The 22,715-nt window shown below is 46.1% G+C and overlaps 1 protein-coding gene across 1 annotated transcript in view; it reads right to left on the minus strand.

Annotated features, from left to right (window-relative positions):
- Positions 1 to 215: 215 nt before the first annotated feature.
- Positions 216 to 22,715, minus strand: part of LOC144823815 (uncharacterized) — a 57,161-nt gene continuing 34,661 nt past the window's right edge. The window contains exon 3 of the mRNA XM_078682670.1: positions 216 to 3,093. Coding sequence (XP_078538796.1) covers positions 1,559 to 3,093 — 1,535 coding nt within the window. The 3' untranslated portion in view covers positions 216 to 1,558. The remainder of the gene's footprint in view (positions 3,094 to 22,715) is intronic.

Consider the following 22,715-nt stretch of genomic DNA (forward strand, 5'->3'; position numbering starts at 1 on the left):
TTTTTTTTATGTTTGAGAAACGTTAATTGATAGGGACTACTATACTGGGAGATGCTTGTCAACGGAAGATGTTTTTGACCTGGATTATGCAGTATCTTGGTGTTGAAGGAAAAATATTGCTGGTAGGTGTTGTTTATCTATTGTTTTTGATGATGGAAGTTATTTTGTGGCCGGAGTTTCTTCTTGATGGAATGTTCTTGTTGTTAGGAAACATGTAGAATGAGAGGGTTTCATGCAGAAGAATTGCGGTTTTTCTTGGAACGGACTTTAACAGGGTTTTATTTTTGATGCACTCAGTTTCTCACTGGGTTTTACAGAGAGGGTTAACTGGCCCTTTCTTGTTAATGGGATGCATGGGTGGTGGCTACTATGAGAGGAGGCTTGTCACAGCAATGTTGGATATATGTCTATCTGAAGCTCCCTTCCTGGGTGATATGTACAGAAGGGTCTGGCTTCCTACATATTGATTGGCACAGATAAATATGGGTCAGCAGCACTGTGGCTGAAGCCAAGGTAACTAACAAAGGTCCCTCAAACCAATACATAATAAATTCAAATGTAGTTTTCATATATATTTCATACATTCTGAGCTTCCCCCAGCGTTCCTGGACTTCAAGTAAGATGGCTACCTTTGATTGCTTGGTGTTGTTGGCAATAATGAGCAGATATATATTTCCAGGGGGCGTAAATATAATCCCTATAGTGTTTATGGAAGTATCAGACATAAGAGTGCTTTGTGGGTTATAAACGTGGATCACCAGGCTATGGCTGCGTAAAGTACTACATAACAATTCCTCTGCTCTAGTCTGCACAGACCAAATTAACCTAAACCAAGAGCAAGCTCCACTCTGGTTCCCAATTCTGTAAAAAGCACCAAGTTCCTGAGTGCATATGTGCATATGGCTTGAATGAGTGAATTACTTCCATTTTTAATATATCATGAGTGGCAATCTCAGCTCCATGCACCTTTCTGGCCAAGACTTAGAACCCACTTGAGGGCATTTGGCAAATGCCATTGGTGCAGGTCAAGGATGTGCCCTTCAAGCCATGCTATTTTGACATACCTTGAGCATCTTGATCAGCACAGGAGGAAGGGGTGATGTCTGTGATTGCACCCATCCGAGAGGCTCCCAAACCATCGCTTTTCCTCTTGGACATTTACTTCACGTGGCACACGCTTCTAAACTCTCCCCTGCAAACCAACGAACATACTCTCTTCTATGGGCTGGGTTACTAAGTAAATCAGAGCATTTGGTATAACATAAGATGCTCCAAAACTCCTTGCAGCACAGCTGGCTGATCTGAACGGTCTGCAGCCCTTGATTCAGCAGTGAGGGGACTGAATTTGGTTGGGGATTCTTTAATGGTAGGCCATTGTGCAGCACTTCAATGTTTTATTGTAAGGGGGCAAATACACATCAGCTGACCGGAGTGGCTATGCACTTGTTATGTTGTTTTGGCTCTTGGGGGATAGCGTAAAACATGGACTGAGTAAAGTAGTATTACATATTGGTCTAAGAAATTGAAGTAAATGTAGGCTTACAATTTATATGAAAAATCACTTAGTTGAAAAGGGGTGTGTTGTTGTTGACGCGGAGTATGGAGACTCTGGATAGGTCACTAGAGTTTGCGATTGCTTAGTGACTGAGGTAGTTGTTGTGATTGTTTTTGTGCCATCCTCTACTGGAGCTGTGGTTGTCTCTGTAGTTGTAATTGTTGTGACTGGCGTTTGAACAAAATGTAGAGCAGGCACGTCCCATCCCTCAAGGGTATCATTTTGTGTCTCGTTCCATGAATGGTCTGATGAATTTCGGGTGTCCACAGTCACAGATGTGGTTATGTTTATGATTGTGGTGAAACAGGACCAGGAGCTGATAGTCGTTGTTCTTATGACCAGCCTCGTCATTATTGTTATGATGTTGGTAGTTGTAGTGGTCTCCTGTATGGTGATTGTAGTGATCAGCTTCCCATTGACATTTCTTGTTTCAGTTGTTGATATGGTTTTAGTTTTGGTTTCAGTTTGGGTTTTTGTAACAGTGGGTCCTGGTATTGTTGTGGTCTCGGGTGTGGACGTTTTGGGTGTAGTAGTCTCAGGTGTGGTAGTCTCGGGTGTGGAAGTCTCGGTTGTGGAAGTCTCAGGTGTGGTATTCTCCGGTGTGGTAGTCTCGGGTGTGGAAGTCTCAGGTGTGGTAGTCTCCGGTGTGGAAGTCTCCGGTGTGGTAGTCCCCAGTGTGGTAGTCTCGGGTGTGGAAGTCTCAGGTGTGGTAGTCTCCGGTGTGGTAGATTCAGGTGTGGAAGTCTCGGTTATGGTAGTCTTGGGTGTAGAAGTCTCAGGTGTGGAAGTCTCGGGTGTTGGAGTCTCGGGTGTAGTAGTCTCAGGGGTGGTAGTATCCGGTGTGGAAGTCTCGGTTGTGGAAGTCTCAGGTGTGGTATTCTCCGGTGTGGTAGTCTCGGGTGTGGAAGTCTCAGGTGTGGTAGTCTCCAGTGTGGAAGTCTCTGGTGTGGAAGTCTCCGGTGTGGAAGTCTCAGGTGTGGTATTCTCCGGTGTGGTAGTCTCGGGTGTGGAAGTCTCAGGTGTTGTAGTCTCCAGTGTGGAAGTCTCTGGTGTGGAAGTCTCCGGTGTGGAAGTCCCAGGTCTGGTATTCTCGGGTGTGGAAGTCACGGGTATGGTAGTCTCGGGTGTGGTAGTCTCAGGTGTGGAAGTCTCGGGTGTGGTAGTCTTGGGTGTGGTAGTCTCAGGTGTGGAAGTCTCGGGTGTGGTAGTCTCGGGTGTGGAAGTCTCGGGTGTGGAAGTCTCAGGTGTTGGTGTTTCAGGTGTAGTAGTCTTGGTTGTGGTAGTCTCTGGTGTGGAAGTCTCGGGTGTGGTAGTCTTGGGTGTGGAAGTCTCCGGTGAGGTAGTCTTCGGTGTGGTAGTCTCTGGTGTGGTAATCTCAGGAGTGGAAGCCCCGGGTGTGGTGGTGGTTGTTGTTGCTGGTGTGGTGGTGGTCGTTATTGTTGGTGTGGTTGTGGTGGTTGTTGTTGGTGTGGCGGTGGTTGTTGTTGGTGTGGTGGTTGGCGGAGTTGGTATTGGAGTTTGTGGAGTAATATCTGGATCTAAAAGAAAAACAGAAGATGAATCATAAACTAACAATGACTGTCCAGCCTTTCAGATAATAAACAGATTTCATTTCTCCGCATTCCTCATCCAAATTTGGATCACAAACAATTTCAGATTTTGCAATTTTGTCAACTATCAACAACACTTCTGTATGGAGATATCAATGACTGTGAGGAACTGAAAGCCAAAATATATTTGGAGCAGTGCCTTTAATAGAAAGGACACTGACCAGCACGCACATTTGAGACTGTAATATTGTGGCCACTGACGAACATAACTAACTGAATTTTTAAAATTGTGTTTAACAATAGCATGCGGATAACAGCCTATAATATGTTGGCACCGACACATACTTAGACCATCGTCTTTAAAATAATGTCACCCTTAAATGTCTGCAGCAAAAAAAATGAATATTCTTGGCACTGAATAACATTTTGAACTGGATATTTAATTTCATGAGCATTGATTTCCAAACTGATCAGGGTCATTACTATGCTGGGCACAGATGATAACTCAAAGTGTCAGCTGGCTGACCTCCTATTTGAGCTGCAGGGACACAACACACTTCCACAGGCCTCCCTCAGCTGACCAGCACCAACTGGACATGTCTGATCCCAGCTTCTGGCCTCTGCTGGAATGAGTGTACTACTTCTGAACTCTAATTGAAGATACCGATGTTTTGGGCTCCTCGTGATCGTGAAGAATCCTCTTTATGCTGGGTAATGTCTGCCCACGATTGCACAAAGGAGAAGCTTTAATGGAACCTACACTTTGTTTCAACGGCGACTGTCCGTGACAACCCCCAATGAGGGGCTCCAACGAGACCTGCATGAACCTGGTCCCTGTATCCGACCTGCACTGCGTCATGGTTGGCCTGAACTTGTGACTTTATCCAGGCCTGGATAACCGCAAGTGGTACTATGTTCTCTATAGCGGTATTTTCATCAACATTTTTAAAAACTCAAATCTCTGGTTCTACTGATTTAATGTTTGTAATTCTGGTGTCATTGTATTCATTAAAATGTACTCTATAATTCTAATTTGGCCTTGGACTTCTCTTATATTTTCACTTTATTACAGTTTGAGTGCCCATAAATACTTTACACATTGCCTCTGGTAAGCTGGACTACTTTTGTACAAAGCCACCAGAGGGTTAAGCACATATCGATTTAGTGACAATTGTGGTGCACCCTGTGAAGGATTGTGTTATTATTTAAGTGGGGCTCCGATCCCTCTCAACGGATCACTGAATATCTTCTAGTATGCGGGCATGTACTACTGCCTGAGTGCCTGTGTGTGTGATGTGTGTATCTACCACCCTGAGTTTTATTTTGGCCCTGGTACGCCACCATGTGCTCAAATTCCCAGGTCTGTCCTTGGCTTTGTGCAGTTCAGGACCTGTCCTATGACCTGGAGTGGTGCATCAAGCATACATTCATAATGGACCAAGAACTACTGTCCCTCTCCTAGATCTAGTACTTAAGGTGGAGGTAGCATCATATTTTTATTTTGTGATATCAATTAGTGGGCCAGACTTTTTTAATCGATGTCAGGAACAATATGGTCTAACAGCCCCTTGTTGGAACTGGTGATTCTAGTTGGCAGTGGTATGCACCCTGTCCAAACAGGAACCACCACCATAATCAAGGTAAGCTAGATTCACACCAAACATAACCTGTGGTAGTTTGACACAGAGCAGGCAGGCTTATCTTAGGAGGTAATGTCTAAAGTATGTGTGCAACACAAACATACAAAGTAACACAGCCTAAACACTGCAAAAAGACTCCACACAAGTTTAGAACAATGGAGAATATTTTTGTGAGTACAATAAGACCAAAACAACAAAGATCCAATAAGTAGAAGTCAAGATATGAATTTTTAAAGAACAAACTAAAAATAATGCTTAGAAGTCAATAGCTCTAAAAGGTTACTTGAGGTCGAGCTAGCTGGGGTAAATCCAAAATTCAGGCCGCCGGCTACGGGGATGAAACCAGTCGATGCGTTGAAGTCAAGCCTCCCAGTCGGGACCACAGATTGGTGCTGAATCGTTGTTGAACCTCGGAGTCAGGTTCGGAGTTGTTGACAAGCCGCTCAGGTATGTCTTCTCTTCTTTACTGCATCGGTGTCGAAGGGCACTAGGTAGGTTCCAATTGGACCTGTAGCGACACTGCATCAATTTTGCAGCAAAACAGCTGCAGAACCCACTGCTGAGGCCCAGGACTGGAGAGGCACCTCAGGCAAGAGTAGAACTCACAGATGGCAGAGGCCAGCAGCACCAGGAGAGTTGTAGAAAGTATTTGATGACTCTGAGACTTTAGAAAACAGGAGACAAGCCAGCAAGCTCTTGGAGTCACTCTGAGTTAGAGTGAGATAGAGTCAGTCCTTTGTCTTCAGCAGGACAGACATCAACAGACAGCAGGGGCAGCTCAGCACAGCAGCTAAGCAGTTCCTTAGAACAGTCAGTCAAGCAGAGTGGCAATCATTGTAGCACAGCAGTCCTTACTCCTGTCAGAGTTCTTCACAGGTCCTCTAGTGTACTGATTTGGTAGGTTTAGAGCCCCAGTACTTGTACTTATACCAAAATGTGACTTTGAAGTAGGGGTATCTTCATAGCAGCTCCCTTACACAGGTCCTCCTTCACCCCAGCCCTGGCTTCCAGGCTATCTAAGTGTGTGTATGTGTGTGTGATGGGGGTGGGGTAATCAGCCCTTTGTGTGGGACACAGGACCCTGCCTGTTCAAATGTAAGTGTCAGCTTCCACTGTCCCTTCCTGCCCAGGAAGGCTATCAGAATGCATAAGAGTTCTCTGTCACAACCACCCTTCCTGTGTTTGCAGCTGTCTAGAGGAAATGCTCAATGTGTAGCTGTCGGCACCAAGCACAGACATGTATTGAAGACCTGCTGTCGGCACACAGAGCAAGTTGAGGGCAGAGAAATGTCCATTTTCTAAAAGTGGCATTTCTAAAATAGTAATGTTAAATCCAATTTTATCATTAAAGAGGATTTATCATTAACATTCCAAAGTTATGAAACATGAGGTTGCTACTCATTTTTAAACAGGGATTACAGGTTAAACGTTTTTTTAAAGAATTCCAAATCCTAGCCTTTGAGTGTAGTAGGCTTCACAGTAGTGAAAAGTGAATTTAGCTGTTTGGCACTACCAGGACATGTAAAACCTAAAAAATACATGTCCTACCTTTTACTTACACAGCACCCTGTACTTAGGGCTATCTAGGTCCTACCTTGGGGGTGCCCTGTGTGTACTAAAAGGCGAGTTTTAGCCTTGGCAAGTAGTTTTAAATGTCAAGTTGAAGTGGCAGTAGGCTGCCCACACAGTCCCTGCAATGGCAGGAGTGAGACAGGTTTGAAAGGCTACTTGTGTGGGAGCTTCAACGAGCGCTGCAGGCCCACTAGTAGCATATACATTACAGGCCCTGGGTATATGGTATAGCACTTTACAAGGAACTTACAAGTAAACTAATGTTGAACTTGGCCCTTTTTGCAGGGTCATCCCATAACCTTTTGCCTTCCTCCTGTACTTTTTTCCGACCTCTTGTTGGTAGTTTTATGACTCTGGCAATTTACCTCTGCTGTTCAGTGCTAAAGTGCATTTGCTCTCTATGGTAAACTTGGTAAGATTGGACTACACCTGTTTGGCATATTTCCCTTATACAGTGGTGTCCCATATACCGAGGGCCAGTAAATTAAATACGACTGGTGGGCTTGCAGTGCTGCTTGTGCCACCCACCAAAGTATACTTTCAAATCTGTCTCATTCCTCTGCTACTGCAGGGCCTGCACGTGCAATTTACTGCCACTGTGACGTGGCTCATAAAGTGGTGCCACGTCTCTGACTCCCCTTTTACTACATTTCAGTCACCCCTAAGGTAGGCAGTAGCTGGCCCTATAGGCAGGGTGCGGTGTAGGTAAAAGGTAGGACATGTGCCTTAAATGTGTGGCTTGTCCTGGTAGAGACAAAAAGCCTATTTGGTTATTCACTGCTGTGAGGCTGTCCTCTCATAGGAGTGCATGGGGGATTTGCTGATATGTGCTTCAGTGGTAATTTCTGATCTGAGAGAGGTAGCGTAATCAAGTTTGGTATGTTTGGAATGGTAGTGATAAATCCTGCTTGTTGGTGAAAGCGGATTATTACTATTTTCGAAATGCCACTTTTAGAAGTAGGCATTTCTGTGTGCTATGTGTATGTGGTCCTTTGCTAGGATGTGTATTGACTGTCTGGCTTTGGAGTGACAGGGGCTGGGGATGTGCAGTGGATCCAGAGAGTCTGGATGAGTCAGCGCTAGGCTAAATAGGCCTTGTCTGCATTTGGAGTGATGGGAGGAGCACAACCTGCTCCTGATTAGGGCTGTGCCTGCCTTTCACAATGATGGCTCCGCCCCCTGTGGTGTGTCAGGTGCCAAGGCTTACACTTACAATGGAGAGTGATACTTTTTAAGTGCTCCCAGAACTGGTTTGGACTGGGCTCAGAGCCCTGAGCCAGCAGAGAACAAAGATGTTGTGGACTATAAGAGAAGGGGCTGTGACACCATGTTGTTGAGCTAACTTGGAACTTAACTGGAACTCGAAGAGACTGCTAGGACCAGGGGGATGGATGTGCCGCAAGGGAACCACCATCTGTACTTTACCGGTGTGCTGACCTGAGCCTGCTTCCTGCTCTGGCCCCCAGTCACCCCCCAGGGCTGTGTAGCTTGCCTGGGTGATTTATCCTGGTGTGTGGTGAGCACTTTGGATTTTGTGCTTTCTAGTTTGGCTGCCCAAGGAGTGGGCTTGCACAAGGTTGACTTGGGGTAAGAGCGCTTTCTACACTGCAGCATGGGCGGTGCCGTCCTCTCCTCTGTGGCCTGAGCCCCAAGTGATGGCTCCCACTGCTCTGGAGCATCTGGAGCACTTTGTTGTTTTTGCGCTCACAAGCGCTGTGCCGTTCAAGAAAGGAAGGGGACCACTGGCAGGAGCGCTGTGGCAAAGAAAGTGCGTGGTGAGCCACACTGTGTCCTTTACTTCGTCAACGTAAACCGCCAAGAGTGCGTGGCACCCGTGCTGGCCTCCCCGTGTTGTGAGGCAGACACTTGCTTGTACTCGAGGGCAGGGACAATTCCTCAGCCAGCACTGTGACCGTCAGGGGGAGCAGGCCAGAGCCAACGTGAAGGAAAGCTAGGTTGCTGGGCAGCCAATGTCTCTGCAGGAGTTCCGGCCATTGCCCCAGGAACCATCAGGAAAGGCCAAAAGAAATGCCTGCTCTGGAGCGGTGCTGGGTGCTCTACATGTGGCAGAGGAAGAGCCCCGCCCTCACCTGTCCGGCTGACTTGCGCTGCTTGTTTCTCGCCCCCGGGAGTCCGAAGGAGTGCCACTGCTCCACAGGGGCATAAACCCATGAGGTGGGAGACTCCTGACACCTTACTGTTCGACCCCGTTGGTCTAGCAGCTTTGACTAGCTCAGAACGCAGGTGAGCCTGGTTGACTGATCAGCAGAAGGGAACCAGGCGAAGTCCCCTCCCCGGCTGCGCTGTGCTACCCCACAGAAGCTGCCCTCGGTGCATTACGGGCAGCTACCTCCCAGGCTGGCTCACATTCTTAGGGTAGCAAGTGTGATGTTCAGGGGCCGTATGATGTGGGGATGTGTATAACGCTGGCACCACGTGGGTGATTCCGGTGGTACTTACGATACCTTGGGTTGCAGCCCGTGCTCTGATGTTTTGAGTCATCATATTGTCTAACAGTATCAGGCTGCCGAATGTAGTGTCAGGAGGAGGCATTTATGTGCTTATTATTCCTGTGTCATATCTTGCAAGGTATGCCCTGAGGCTTACATATGTGTTGGGTTATATTGCCAAGGATGGCACTCCATGTACCATAATGTTGATATTCTAATGTGTGCACTCTACGGGTAGTTTGCTACAGTGCACTTCTGATTATATGTAGGCCTAATGTGTTATGCTAAGTACAGTTCGGACCAGTAGCTACTGAGCTGTGCTAACTGATCCTATCTCTAATGCTTTGTGCTAAGCACAATCCTGCCAGTGGCGACTAGTGACGCTGAATGTTTATGACAATAGCCCTATTGGCCAAGTGATTTATGTAATCCCTGTAAAGTCATGAAAATTGCTGAGTGGCACAGTGATATATGTGATTATGTTCTAATGTGTTTTTATGGATAATACAAAGACTATTTTTAGATAACCTTGTGTGGCGTTTCCTTTGTGGTGTGCCCGGGGTGTCACTGCTGTGTGAGTGTGTTGTGCAAACGCTTTACACATTGCCTCTGGGAAAAGCCTGACTGCTCTGCCAAGGTACCAAGGGTGTGCAACGGTTATCTTCAGCATGTATCTCCCTTGGCCTTACTAGAGTGGCTGGTTCTGCCTGGCTTAGGTCCATACCCTAGCCAACCAGAAACCCAATTTCTAATAACTAAATATGCCAAACAGGTTTAAACCAATTACATCATGTTTAGAGAAGAGAGCATGTACATATTAGCACTGGTTAGCAGTGGTAAGTAATCTCTTTATTGAATGATTAATTAAAACCTTTGCAATTAGTTAAAACATATGTATAAAAAGCAAAACCACAACATTTATAATACTAGAATTAGTTAAATGCATTTAAAAATTGAAATGTTTCCATAAAATTACAAGAAGAGTAAAAGCTGGCACACAATATAGCCAGTAAGGTGCGTAGGGTGGCGTGAAAAGTGCAACGTTTTTCGGAGAATTAATTCCTGAGGGTTCCTTTGCAATGCCAGTTCAATTGGTGCATTGGAATCTGTAAGCGGGCAACCAAAAGTTATTTGTTGACAGTTGCAATCTGCAGTTTGTCGTGTCGTTTGCTCGCCCAGGTCATTGCACCCCTTGCCAGGTAATTCCCATGTTAGTGAAGGCTAGATCCTTGGCCCGTGTTGCTGAGCCTGGGATTACTCGATAGATTTGAAAATGTTATGTTGCTGTTGCTGGCCCACAACCCAAGAGTGGCTGCTTAAGGTCATGGAGGAACTTTAATGATAGACAAAATTACCAGGGACAATCTCTTTTAAACATCTCTTTTTAAGCAATTGTAAAGTACTCGGAGTGCTAACGGCAACACAAATAAGCATAGGAAAATAGGAGGAGGAGGGCAAAAAGCTTGGAGTGATCCTTCATAGAGGAACGTTTTCCAACACCCTTCTTCTGTAAAGTTCTACTGTTATTTGAAGAGCGGAACCTTGAGCCGACATCCTATTTGTGTGTCGAGTAAATATTATGTGTATTATTGTGTGGTTCTAGTTTGGTAGCAGGCCTCTCTGTGGTCTCCCTGTGTATGAGTCTGTGTACTGAAGTCAGCGGGATCCATTTTGCACACCCCCGGTTTAGCATGACACAAGATAAAGGATGATACTAGCTTCCCCAGAAAGTAGAAGTGTATTGTCTGAATTTCTCTGTCTGGAGAGTAGAGATAAAGACACTGAAGCTCAGAGGATGTGGACAGGGCTATCATTTGACACTTCATTAAGATTTTGTTAGTAAGGGGTTGCTGATTGTTTCTTCCTAATCACTGTCATTTAGATTGCAGTTTCTGTTTTTTAAGGTGAGAAGGATTCTAGCCCTGCTCTTTTGCCTCTCACTGATTACTGCTTCAGAGAGGCTGATAACAGCCAGGTATAGAAACCTCACATTATTGTGACTATATTATCAGTGTTCACTTTAGACACATCCCAAATGCTACCTACATCACTTTGCGTGACAGCAGTGTCTGGAGGTAAAATCATTTCTGAAGCTTTAGAGAGCGGATCCACATACCCAAACTAGAAAATGTCTATAAAAGTGGGACCCAAACAATCCTACTTGGAGCCCATTCCCTGTTTTTCATGACCATGGAAGGGAGTGTTCCACAAAGTACTAAAGGAATGCTGAGTGACCGGGGCTGGTGTCTGCCCAACAGCTAATCTTCCAGAAGTGAGGTGACATCACCTGAAGCCTGCACTTTCTGCTGAGGGAGCAGAGAGTCGGCCTATTACCTCAAAGCTGCCTGCCGTTTGAAAGAGGGAAATAATCTTCCTGCCCTTACAGGAGGAGAGACTTTGTAGGAGAAGCCAATAAGGTTTTTGGTCTGGAGAACACGAGAGAAATCAGACTGCCTTAAAGAGTGAAGCCTGAAGTGAACCGTGCTGCAGAGGGGCTTGCAGTCTCTCTCTGCAGTTCCTGGTAAGAACCACAAAAGACTACACTACATCTATTGGTCCATGGTAGGCTGGGGGGGGGGGGGGGGGGGTGTCTTCAAATGTCTGACTGTGTGTACTTGCCCAGGATGGGCTGAAACTGTTGCTGTGTGCATCAGTGTAGTTTGGGCCACAAATGCTTTACCTTCTGTCTGTGTGAGCCTGCAAGTAGACTACGACTATCGGGGACACCTACTCAGCAGCAGCAGAGCCCATTAGGAAACATCCAATAGTCCAGGACGCCCACGCTTGGTGAATATGCAAGCTGTGCCCCACCTCTCTGCGGAAGCTGCCTGTGATTACAGCAGGCTCCTGTCGGGCTGATCCACTGAAAATGCACTGAGGTGAGTATGAGGACAAAAGACTGTCTTTCTGCTCACCATGACAGCAGTGAGTAGAATGAACAGTAAAATGACTGCATATTTGATTTGTGGGAAACGTGAGCCTTAATTATTTATCGCTATGGGACAATCTTAGAAAGGATCACCCAGGCGGGATAAACGACAGAGAGGAGGAACAGGGGAATGTATCAACAAAGGACTCATGATCTTTGGTACCACTGTGTATTTGCAACTAAACTGTGCAGTGTTGAGTACTAATGTGTAATTAAAAGTACTTTGTTTTTCAAACACTCGGTCAGTGGGCTTGACATTAAAGTTACTGTGTCTTGTGGTAGATTATTGAGCTTGTAGCTCGTATCACTCACAATAGTTTCCAGAGAAATCACATCAATCACCAGCCTATAACTGATCTGGAACCATCTACTATGCAAATCACATCCTAGCAACTAACATGACACTCCATCACAGGATGTAATTACAGAGACTTAGGGGCTGTTTCCGACCGCATCGTAATCAGTCGGTCAGTAGGGAAGGAATGCGACTGGTCAAATCAGACTGGCTTCCAAGAGGCTCATGGAGCCCATCCTCCAGTCGGAATGCTTTCAGTAATCCCAAGGGCAGCTCTTTCCGCCCGACGAATTACGACGTTGGATTCCAACAGCCTTTCTGTGCCGGCCTTTCTGACACAGAAAGGCTGTCGAAAGTCAACTTTAGGGCACTCAGCAGGGCCCCCAGGGGTGCACGGCCTCTGGTTGTAGGCCGAAGGGGCACCCTGTTGATCCCTGCACATGGTGGCAGGCACCTTGAGGTGCCTGCCATGGGGTGCAGGGATGAACTGCACCTCCTATTTTATAATGGAAGCATGTATTCCGGACAGAATACATGCTCCCATTGTAAAGTACAGGCATATGACTGAACAGCGTTAGGTCGCATCCTTGGTTGGGACCGCCAACTGGGTGTCGGTCAGTCCCTTGCCCGAGGCGACATCGTAATAGGGCCCATACTGTTGTTAATAAAGTACAGGGGTGTACAATATAACACATAGGGCTACCCGCATACTACATAATATAATTCATAAACCTACATCTGGAGAACTCTGCCTTTTCTGTCTTTTCTGTGCAGAGATTCTGCCACAGTAGCAAAGATGCCGGTAAATGTGAGATGGGCCTTGATGAGTGGTGGGAAAGTGAGGAATAACTACCACTAACAGGGAGGGGTTTAGGGAAATGTAAGGAGGGGTTTGGGAGTGGCATGATAATACAAAACAGAGACCAACCAAAGAGTAAGAAAATTGTCATTCATAATGGTCCTATTAAATAAATGAAATGAGTTTAATATTTAAATTACACACTTCCATGCCCATTCATGCATGTGTGTGCATATTTTAAGATTTACAAAATGTTATACATTTTTTGATAAATTTTTTAAGCGATCTAATAAACATTAAAACGTTGATTAAACTTTTTTAAATACAACTTCTTTAAAACTAGTTAAATATATCAATTTTAACCTAGTTTACTGAATATTAAAAAAAGTTATAGAGGAAGGGGCGTGGCCGACGGCTGAGCAATATGGCTGATAACTAAGAGTGCTCACACGGCCCACTGCCAAAATCCCAGTAGATCCGTCACATTATCCGTGCATAGTGCCGTCACATGAGGGGTCGCTAATGCCAAAAGCCTACCGGTACCATCCAGCGACTTCCGAGGGGTCAGTGAAATTAGCTGAGTGGAAGGTGATGCGAGGCTTGTATCCTGGAGCTAAAGTGATGTGTGCTCCCACAGGCAGCGTGACACTGTTAGCAGTGCAGAGGATAAGGATTGTCGCCCTCGTGGCTGCACAGGAGCAAGGTGCCTAACCTCCAACTGCAAGCAGCGGCAACCAGGTCCCGGCAGACAGGAATATGTCCGAATAAAGAGGGAGAGAGCTGGCTATAGAGCAGAGGTCTTCAATCTGTGGGGCGCGAGTCGTGGAGTCCTGGGAAGGTGGTCGCAGATTCTGCAGAGTGCAGTTCCTGGCATTGGGCTGATCGAGGGTGTTCACGCGGAGGCCTAATTCACACCGAGGTGTGAAAAACATCAACGCCTCATTAACAAGTAAAAGGTCTTTTAAAGACCTGTCAAGTACGCGGGTGTGGCTGTGTGTGTGTCCCTGAAGCTGTTTCAGCCAGGCTCACATACACGAGCTGGGGGGGGGCTGGGGGAGCAGGCTGTAGTGTAGCCCTTTGAGTTCAATAGATGTTGCGCGCCTGGAGCTGTGGGTCCCGTGACACGTCCCCCGCCCCCAGCAGGGAGGCACAGAGATGCCCTCCAATGAGCGGGAAAGAAAAAGGAAGAAGACGCAGAGAGATACTGATCCCCCCTCCCCCATGAGAGAGGCACAGAAAAGGTGGGTGGATGAATGATGGGTGGATGGATGGATGTAAGGCTGAAGGATGGATGGATGTGTGAAAATGTGGGTGGATGAGTGATGAGTGGATGGATGAAAGGGTGGATGGATGGATGAAAGGGTGGGTGGATGGAAGGATGAAAGGGTAGATGGATGAAGGATGTATGGATGGATAAAAGGTTGCATGGATGAATGATGGATGGATGGATGTGTAAAAAGATGGGTGGATGAATGATGGGTGAATGGATGGATGAAAGGGTGGATGGATGAATGATGGATGTATGGATGGAAGGATGAAAGGGTGGATGGATGAAGGATAGATTGGTGAAGGATAGATGTATGGATGGAAGGATGGAAGGGTGGCCGGATGTATGGATGGATAAAAGGTTGCATGGATGAATGATGCATGGATGGGTGTGTGAAAAGGTGGGGGAATGAATGATGGGTGGATGGATGGATGAAAGGGTGGATGGATGTATGGATGAAAGGGTGGATGGATGAAGGATGGATGTATGGATGGGAGGATGAAAGGATGGATGGATGGATGGGAGGATGAAAGGGTGGATGGATGAAGGATGGATGTATGGTTGGGAGGATGACAGGGTGGATGGATGTATGAATGGATAAAAGGTTGCATGGATGAATGATGGATGTATGTGTGAAAAGGCGGGTGGATGAATGATGGGTGGATGGATGGAAGGGTGGATGGGTAAAGGATGGATGTATGGATGGAAGGATGAAAGGGTGGATTGATGAAGGATGGATGTATGGATGGAAGGATGAAAGGGTGGATGAATGGATGTGTGAAAGTGTGGGTGGATGAATGATGGATGGATGTGATGAGGTCTAACAGGCTCATTTATGGTTGTCAAAAGTTGATGATGAGGAGTACCAGTTTCTAGAAACTTTTGTCGGAAGGGGTCTTTACGCCTAAAAAGGTTTTACAAGGGGGTCTCGGCATCAAAAAGTTTGAAGACCTCTGCTATAGAGGAATAGCCAGGGAGCCTGGTAGTGCGGGGGGAAAAAGAGAGTGTAATCACTGCTATGGGAGGTTCGGGAGGCCCCTGGCAGCAAAGCAGCATAACAGCTGCCGGTTCAAACAGTAAACAACGGGGAGCTGAAGAAGCCTGTGGCACTGGGAACAGGAGTGCAGGCCTCCCAGAGCACAAGGCAAAACTCTGCAGTCTCCCTGGAGTGGCCCTCATGATCTACCCAGCACAGCACGCAGGGATGGGGACTGTCGAGATTGCTCCGCGATAGCAACTTGGTGACGTACATGTTATTGATACCACTGATGCTAAAATATTCCAATACGGGACGAGTGGTGGGTGGGTGGGAAGGCTGGACCATTGTCCCCAGAGTTCTGGTCGGGTTGGGGGGGATAGGTGCTCTGCAGAGTTGGGTAGGTGGGTAGTTTTATGTCTGCCTGGCAGGGAAGCAGGAAGTAGGGTTAATTTTTTCCCAGTTCGAGGGAACAGTTTTAAAGTTCTAACAGTACGAACTGAAAGAGATGGGAGGGGACAGTTGTTGTACTCACTGTCCAGCTTGCCCTACGAGGAAGGGCAACAAACAATTTCATACACTGCAGAGAGAAGAGAAACTGAGCAACAGCTATGATATCAACCCCAAGTTCCACCTACAGGCTCACTCTTTATGCGGGGAAAAGAAGAGCACACCCCACTGCTGGGACATGACTGACACATGAATATCCCCACGATGCGACTCCTATCCTGGAACATCAATGTCTAGGAGATAAAATTAAACGAAGGATGGTACTTCAATACTCACCGTATGTGGTACACCTACAAGAGACACACTTAGTAGGAAACTCCTGCAAAGCACTGGACAGATGTGTCTATAAGCTAGCATTGCACTCAGGCTTCACCACCGGGTCGAAGCGACTCGGAATACTTTAAAGGAAACAATTTCCCTTTACTAGGGAACGGTCTTGGACAGATAAACTGGGCTGATATGTGGCAATCACTGGTATATGGGAGGGGAAGACTGTTAATATTGTGTTAGTTTATACCAGACCTCAGCAAGTTCCTTCTAGACTTACCAGACAGAGAGCCCCTGATAGAAGGAGATATAAAGATAACATTATGTGATCTAAAGGATTGCTACCCCTCAAGGTACCCACTGCATGGCCACTCTCGTTTAGCTGATTTCCTTCTAGCTCTGGGGCTCGCCGCTGTTTGGCACACTAGCAACCTGCAGGCCCAACAGTACACATTTTTTTCAGGAGCACACAATAGTCAATTGCGAATAATTATTTCCTCGCCCTGTCCGACCTCGTTCAAAATTTCAGAGACGTGCACCATCTGACACAAAGAATCTCGGATTACTCCCCTCTATTGGCCTGCTAATCAATGGGTGCACCATGTGCCTGACGGCTCATTACACTGCATGCCTGGTACTTAAAAATCCCACAGATATGAACTGGGCAGATACACGCCACAGAACTTAACTTCAAGGAAAACAAGGCATCGGTGGCATCGTCGCAGGTTCCTTGAGAGCCCTTCAATAAAGAGATTAAGTGACAGAGGCTTTCCCTCACAGTGGGATACAAAAAGGATAAGAGAGTGGCGATAGAGGTGCTGGAAAGCAACATATTAGACTTGGAAGCTAAGTTGATGGTAGATAACACTGAAGCCTTTGGCATGCCCTAGGCTTTCAAAAAGAAGAATATAGAGACCTTGAAAGGACCAAACAGTCAGTGACACAATATAAAATTCATGAAATTGGAGAAAAGGCTGAAAAATTGCTGGCCTGGCTTGAGAGGGGTGAATGTGTGAGCCGATGGGTCCCCATAATTTCCACAGAGAGAGCAGAGTCTGTGAGGGAGCCACAGGATTTCGCAGAGGCCTTTGCTGCTCATTATTCACGCCTGTACAACCCCACGTCCACGGCCCCATCTGATGACTCTAAGGAACTATTGACAAATCTCCTCCTCCCCATACTCCTCCAGGTAGACGCGACATCCTAGGAGAACGACCCCACGGCAGAGGAAATAGCCACTGATCTCCGTAGCATTCCATCAGGAAAGGCAATGGGGCCAAACAACCTCCCAAAAGAGCACAATAAGTTGACTGCTTCCCGCGTGGCACCCCACCTGCTTTCAATGTACTTGGAGAGTTGACAAGCAGGCTGCCTAACTGAAGAACAGCGACTGGCCTCAATCATAGTGATTCACAAGCCAGCTAAACCAGCGGAGAAACACGCCTTAAACAGGCACATTTCGCTACTCAATGCTGAGGCCAAGATACTGGCTAAGCTACCGGCATCTGGACTAATTCAACACATCTCTAAATTGGCACATCTGGAACAGTCTGGCTTTATGCCGGGGAGAAATACGGTGCTCAACCTGTGAGGACTCCATGGACTACTTGGCAGGATGGATACGATATGAGAGGACGCAGTGGTACTCTCCCAGGACACATGTATGGCCTTCGACACTGTCCAATGGTCATACTTATTTGCAATCTAAGAGCGAATGGGGTTCAGTCCAAATTTGTTTACGTGGATTTGACTCCCATACATGGAGCCCTTGGTGCAGGTGGTGGTGAATGGATGACCCTCAAGACCATTCCCCCGCAGAAGTGGAACGCTGCAGGTTGTCTCCTGTTGCAGCTACTTTTTGCCTTACTTCTTGAGCCTCTGGCGACCTGGGCCAGGCTGACCCAATGATTCAGGGACTCTTTAGTTAGTCCGAAGGATCGGGAAGATAAGAATTACCTATATGTTGACAATATATTAATGTACGTCGCTGCCCCACATTGCTCCATTGCCAAATCCTAAATATTTTTACTAACTTCGGCAAGGATTCCGCTTCCACTATAAACTGATCCAAGTCCACAATGTACATATTATACAAGCCAACCCTGATCCTGCCATCAGAGTGTGAGGAGACAGTGGTGACAGAAGGTTTCCGTTACATTGGCATATTTGTAACGAGTGACCTAGATTTGTTCGATACACATGACCTTTAGGCCCCTTTGAAGCGACTGCAAAGAGATGTCTGGTACTGGAGATAATTGTCTCTCTCCGGACTTGGACAAGTGGCCTTATTCAAGAGGATGCCACTCCCGTGATTTCTATTTGACTTACAAAATGCACTGCACACTGTTCAGATGTCCTAATTCTGGGTTATAGACAGTTAGGTAATGTAAGAAGTTGGCCTGGTATATGCTGTCCACTAGTTATAGTGGGCACCTTGCACCTGCCCGAACAACCCCTTAGAGGTGATAGGTTAAAGACAACCTTATTTGAAAGCTATCCTAGTGGTAGCTATGGAGAGTAGCCTTTAGCCTAAGTATTGAAGGTATGTAAAGCAGCTTGTTTTTACAGTCTATAATCTCATGAATGGCTAGATGAATGGAGAACCACACCAGGTATATATATAAAATATATGTATTTATTTTAAACAGACCCTACTAGTCTCTTTATGAGGCTAGAGGTCAAAGCACATATGTTACACCTAATACATCACAGCAAATTAGAACGATATACGTTAGGCCCTAGGGGCGAACCAAACCATATATTAAGAAAGTGGTATAAGAACCATGACTTGATTAGTCACAAGGCTTAACGGGAATCAAAAACATTGGAGGAATTAAATCTTTTTATCCCAATGGTGCCACCTAATTCAGGATTGATAGTGGGGGGCGACTTAAATTGCCACTTTGAACCTCTTTTAGGTTCACATGATGCTGTCATCTGTGAGGAGGATCTACCATGGGATATACGCGACCCTCAAACGTACCCAGTAAAATCCTGGTCACCTCTGGTTTTGCAGATTAATGCTATTGCCCTAACCCATTCCCTGAGGGCCTGTAAGGGCCGCGCTCCATCGGACAGGCCCAGTAGGCCGACATTTATTAGAACTGGTCAGGCCTCCCAAATAGAGTACATCATGGTGGAGTGCAGCTCCTGTTAGTGGGTGAAGGACTTCGAGGTCATCCCACGGATGGACAGTGACCATAATGCCTTGTCACTAACTTTCGGGGTTCCAGACTCAGGTATTTCTTCTCCTAAAGAGTCTCAGACTGGCGATAGGTTAATTATTGCCAACGACAGGAGAAGGTTAAAATGGGGAGCTATGAAACAATCTCCGGAGAAACTGCTAGAGCTTTATGGAATTATTATCCAGATACTGCAGGAAATAAGCATGCTTAGGGTTGACGGGGCCAACCCTACTTACTTACATTTGGTTGCAACGCTCTGTAATCAGCTTATGGCTAATCTAGCTGATATGTTAAATCCTATTAGTCGCCCAAGGAAAACTAAAGATTCACCACATTCATGGTATAATGTTGAATGTCGTAAGGCCAAGAAAGCATTGCTGGAGGCTATCAAAGGGGAAGAAAAGATACTGATAAAAAGCAGGTGAGCCCACTATAAAGACGTTGTTTCTAGCGTAAAAAAGTCCTGGGAAGAAAACAAATGGCTAAATATTAAATCTGCCCTTCTGAGCCGGGATATGAAAGCATTCTGGCTATGAATGAGAACGGGCTGCAAGGAAGGTATTTCTGCCAGCGAACCTAACTTGCCTGCCGAAGTGTCGTCTGAGCACTTTCAAAGGCTATATGTAATTGATCAAGAACAGGTCCTACAGGTAGACCCCAGGGGTACGTTTTGCCCAGAACCCCCAAGTACAGAAGCCCATTTGGCCCAACTGAGCAGTGGGGCAAATGATGTTTGCGAGGAAATAACGCTACAAGAGGTTAGCTCAGCGCTACAAAGATTACCTGCAGGAAAAGCTCCTGGGTTGGACAAACTCCCTGGGGATATGTTTCGGGAAGAACCGTCAATTTGGGGCCCCTACTTTCTAGTATTATTCAATGCCATTAGGAACGGCATGCCCATCCCTGAGACCTGGGCTGAGATTGTACCAATCTTCAAAAAGGGTTCTCCGCTATTGCCAGCAAACTATAGACCAATCAGCTTGATCGATGTCACATAAAAACTGTTTGCTAGGGTAATATTGGATCGGATCCAGGGCTGGATGGAAGACAATTATATCATCAGCCCATACCAGGCAGGGTTCAGGAAAAACACCTCCACACTCGACCAAGTATTTAGATTCCAACTTATCACATGGAAGACAGTATCAATGAAGGGTGGCAGCCTCTACTTGATATTTGTGGACCTGAAAACCGCTTTTGATCTCGTCCCCAGACCCAAATTGTGGGGGGTTTTAAGAGATATGGGGATCCCTGTCTACCTACTTGACATACTGATCAAGCTGCATGATAACACCTATGCCAAAATCAGATGTGGTAGGGGAGGAGAACTGACCGGCAGACTTCTAGTGAACAGAGCTGTAAGGCAGGGCTGCATGCTCGTACTGACCCTGTTTTGCCTCTTTGTCAACGCACTAATTCCACTTCTGGCCGAGGTAACAACGATGCCCCAAAGTTAGCTAACACCAAGGTGGCGGCATTGATGTTTGCTGGCGATACCCTCCTCCTATCAAAGACACCAATGGGCATCCAGAGGTTACTGGATAGCTTTGCCCTATTGTGTAGTAACATGGGTTTGGCGATCAACACTGCTAAAACTAAATTCATGATCGTCAACCCTCCCAAGACAACCATCCCTAACCCACAATTGAATGGCATTTGTCTGGATAGGGTGTCTGTATTTGAATACCATGGCGTCACCCTAGCAGAAGAAATGCAGTGGGCGCCCCAAATAGCAAAAGCCAAGCTTAAGCTTTCACAGATTGCCGGAGTATAGCCAAACTAGCCAGGGAGACACCTTTTAAACCCATTGGCCCCGCGCTTGAAATGTACAGGGCTCAAGCGCGTGGTGCAACTTTGTATGGGGAAGAATTATGGGGGCATTCTTCACCTTCTACTTTAGTTGCAACTGAGAATAGATTCTTAAGACAAATAATGGGTCTCCCGGCGAGTACCCCGCTAATCCCTTTGCGCTTAGACTTGGGCATTTCCCCGAGCGAGGATGAGATTGCCCTAAAACGGTTGATGTTTTGGCGAAGACTTTGGGCAACCCCCGAATTAGCATCACACCAGGCAGACACAAACAAGGTTTTATCTTACCAGGCTTGTTGAAAAGGGTCCCCTGGTTTGCCCATGTAATGGATGAGTGCGAAAAGCTTGGTCAACCCTTTATGTGGAGCACTCCGGGTGGCACCTGCCCCTCAGTCCCTCGCGCTCTAGTGCCCAAGATTTTTCGTACTTTAAAGCTTGGAGCACTGCAAGCAAACCCCATATTAGGCTCCCTCACAACACGGTTTCTTGCAGTGAAGGACAACTATAAGTTAGAAATATTCATGGATGATATCCTCCCCCAGGCTGCAGGAAAGCTGTACGTTTAAGTTCAGATATAGCACTTTGCCTGTACGTGCGGTCACTAACAAATGGGTCGGACAGAAAGAGGAGGGTTGCCCTGTATGCATTACACAAGAAGAAACAGAAATGCATGTCTTATTTTTCTGTCCTGGCTACCAAAATGCTAGGTGCTATTGGCTTGTGCAGCTTTGTCGGAACTTGGGCTTTGAGCACTGTAGGGAGGCTTTTTGGGTTTTCAAATATGATACATCCAAACCCATTGTGTTTGCTGTTTCAAGATATTTATACACAATGTGGCGCAAGAGGTGGGCTTTTACTCAGAAGGGTAAAAATGTATAAAAAGTGTATCAGCAGCATTTTTATAAATGTGACTACTATGTGTACAGTTTCTGTTAGATGCTAATTTTAGCTCTAGATTATCTTGTATATAGAAATGTAAATAGCATTAATTTCTTATATCTCGTCATTTTAAATTATTTATTGAACTATTGCTACTATTCTCCCTAGCTGATGGTTCATTGCATCACATCAATTGACATCAATCTTTCCCGCAGTGTTAATCTAATTCCTCCCCTCCCCCCACTTGGCTATTTGGTAAAACCCATAGTACCCGCTTCTAAATTGGGAATTGTATTATAAACGGATTGTTCCTTTTTAATTCTGATAGATAGCATTCTAATAATGTGTGTTATTCTGTGCCTGTGCTTACTTTTTATGGTCCTGGTGACCGAAATAAAAGTTTTTGAAACGATACGAAACATATGTTAAACCTAATATATCACAGTAAATTAGATCAATATACGTTAGGCCCTAGGGGCGAACCAAACCATATATTAAGAAAGTGGTATAAGAACCATGACTTGACTAGTCACAAGGCCTAGAGCAGAGGTCTTCAAACGTTTTGATACCTAGACCCGCCTGTTAAAAATTATTAGGCGTAAGGACCCCCCTCCTAACAAAAATGTATTGAACTTGGTCCTCCTCATTGTTGCAAACTATCCAGCGGCGGCCGGCTCCGGTAAGCGTGGTGCAGTGGGGCAGGATGCAGCAGGGGGGAAGGAGACGGATGACGGAATAGGTATTTTTTCTTTATTTAATTGTACCTATTCCCTTGTCTGTCGACTTCCCCACCTCCAATTCCCACAGCACATAATGTTAACATTGGGGGAAATAAATTGCACAATGTTTCGCTAACCAAAGGTCAGTGAGCCAAAGGCGTGGCTAAAAAAAACGTGCCTCATTTACGAGGCTTTCTCGTTGCGCAGCACCGCAAGTCTTCTTGCTGAGCTGCCCTGCCCTGCGCCAATATGAAAGGGCAGGAATACACCTTATTTATTGAATATGGTGCAGACTTGTCCTTTCCCTCTGCTT

Source organism: Lissotriton helveticus, chromosome 3_1 (assembly GCF_964261635.1).
Source record: "Lissotriton helveticus chromosome 3_1, aLisHel1.1, whole genome shotgun sequence".
Classification (NCBI taxonomy): Eukaryota; Metazoa; Chordata; class Amphibia; order Caudata; family Salamandridae; genus Lissotriton; species Lissotriton helveticus.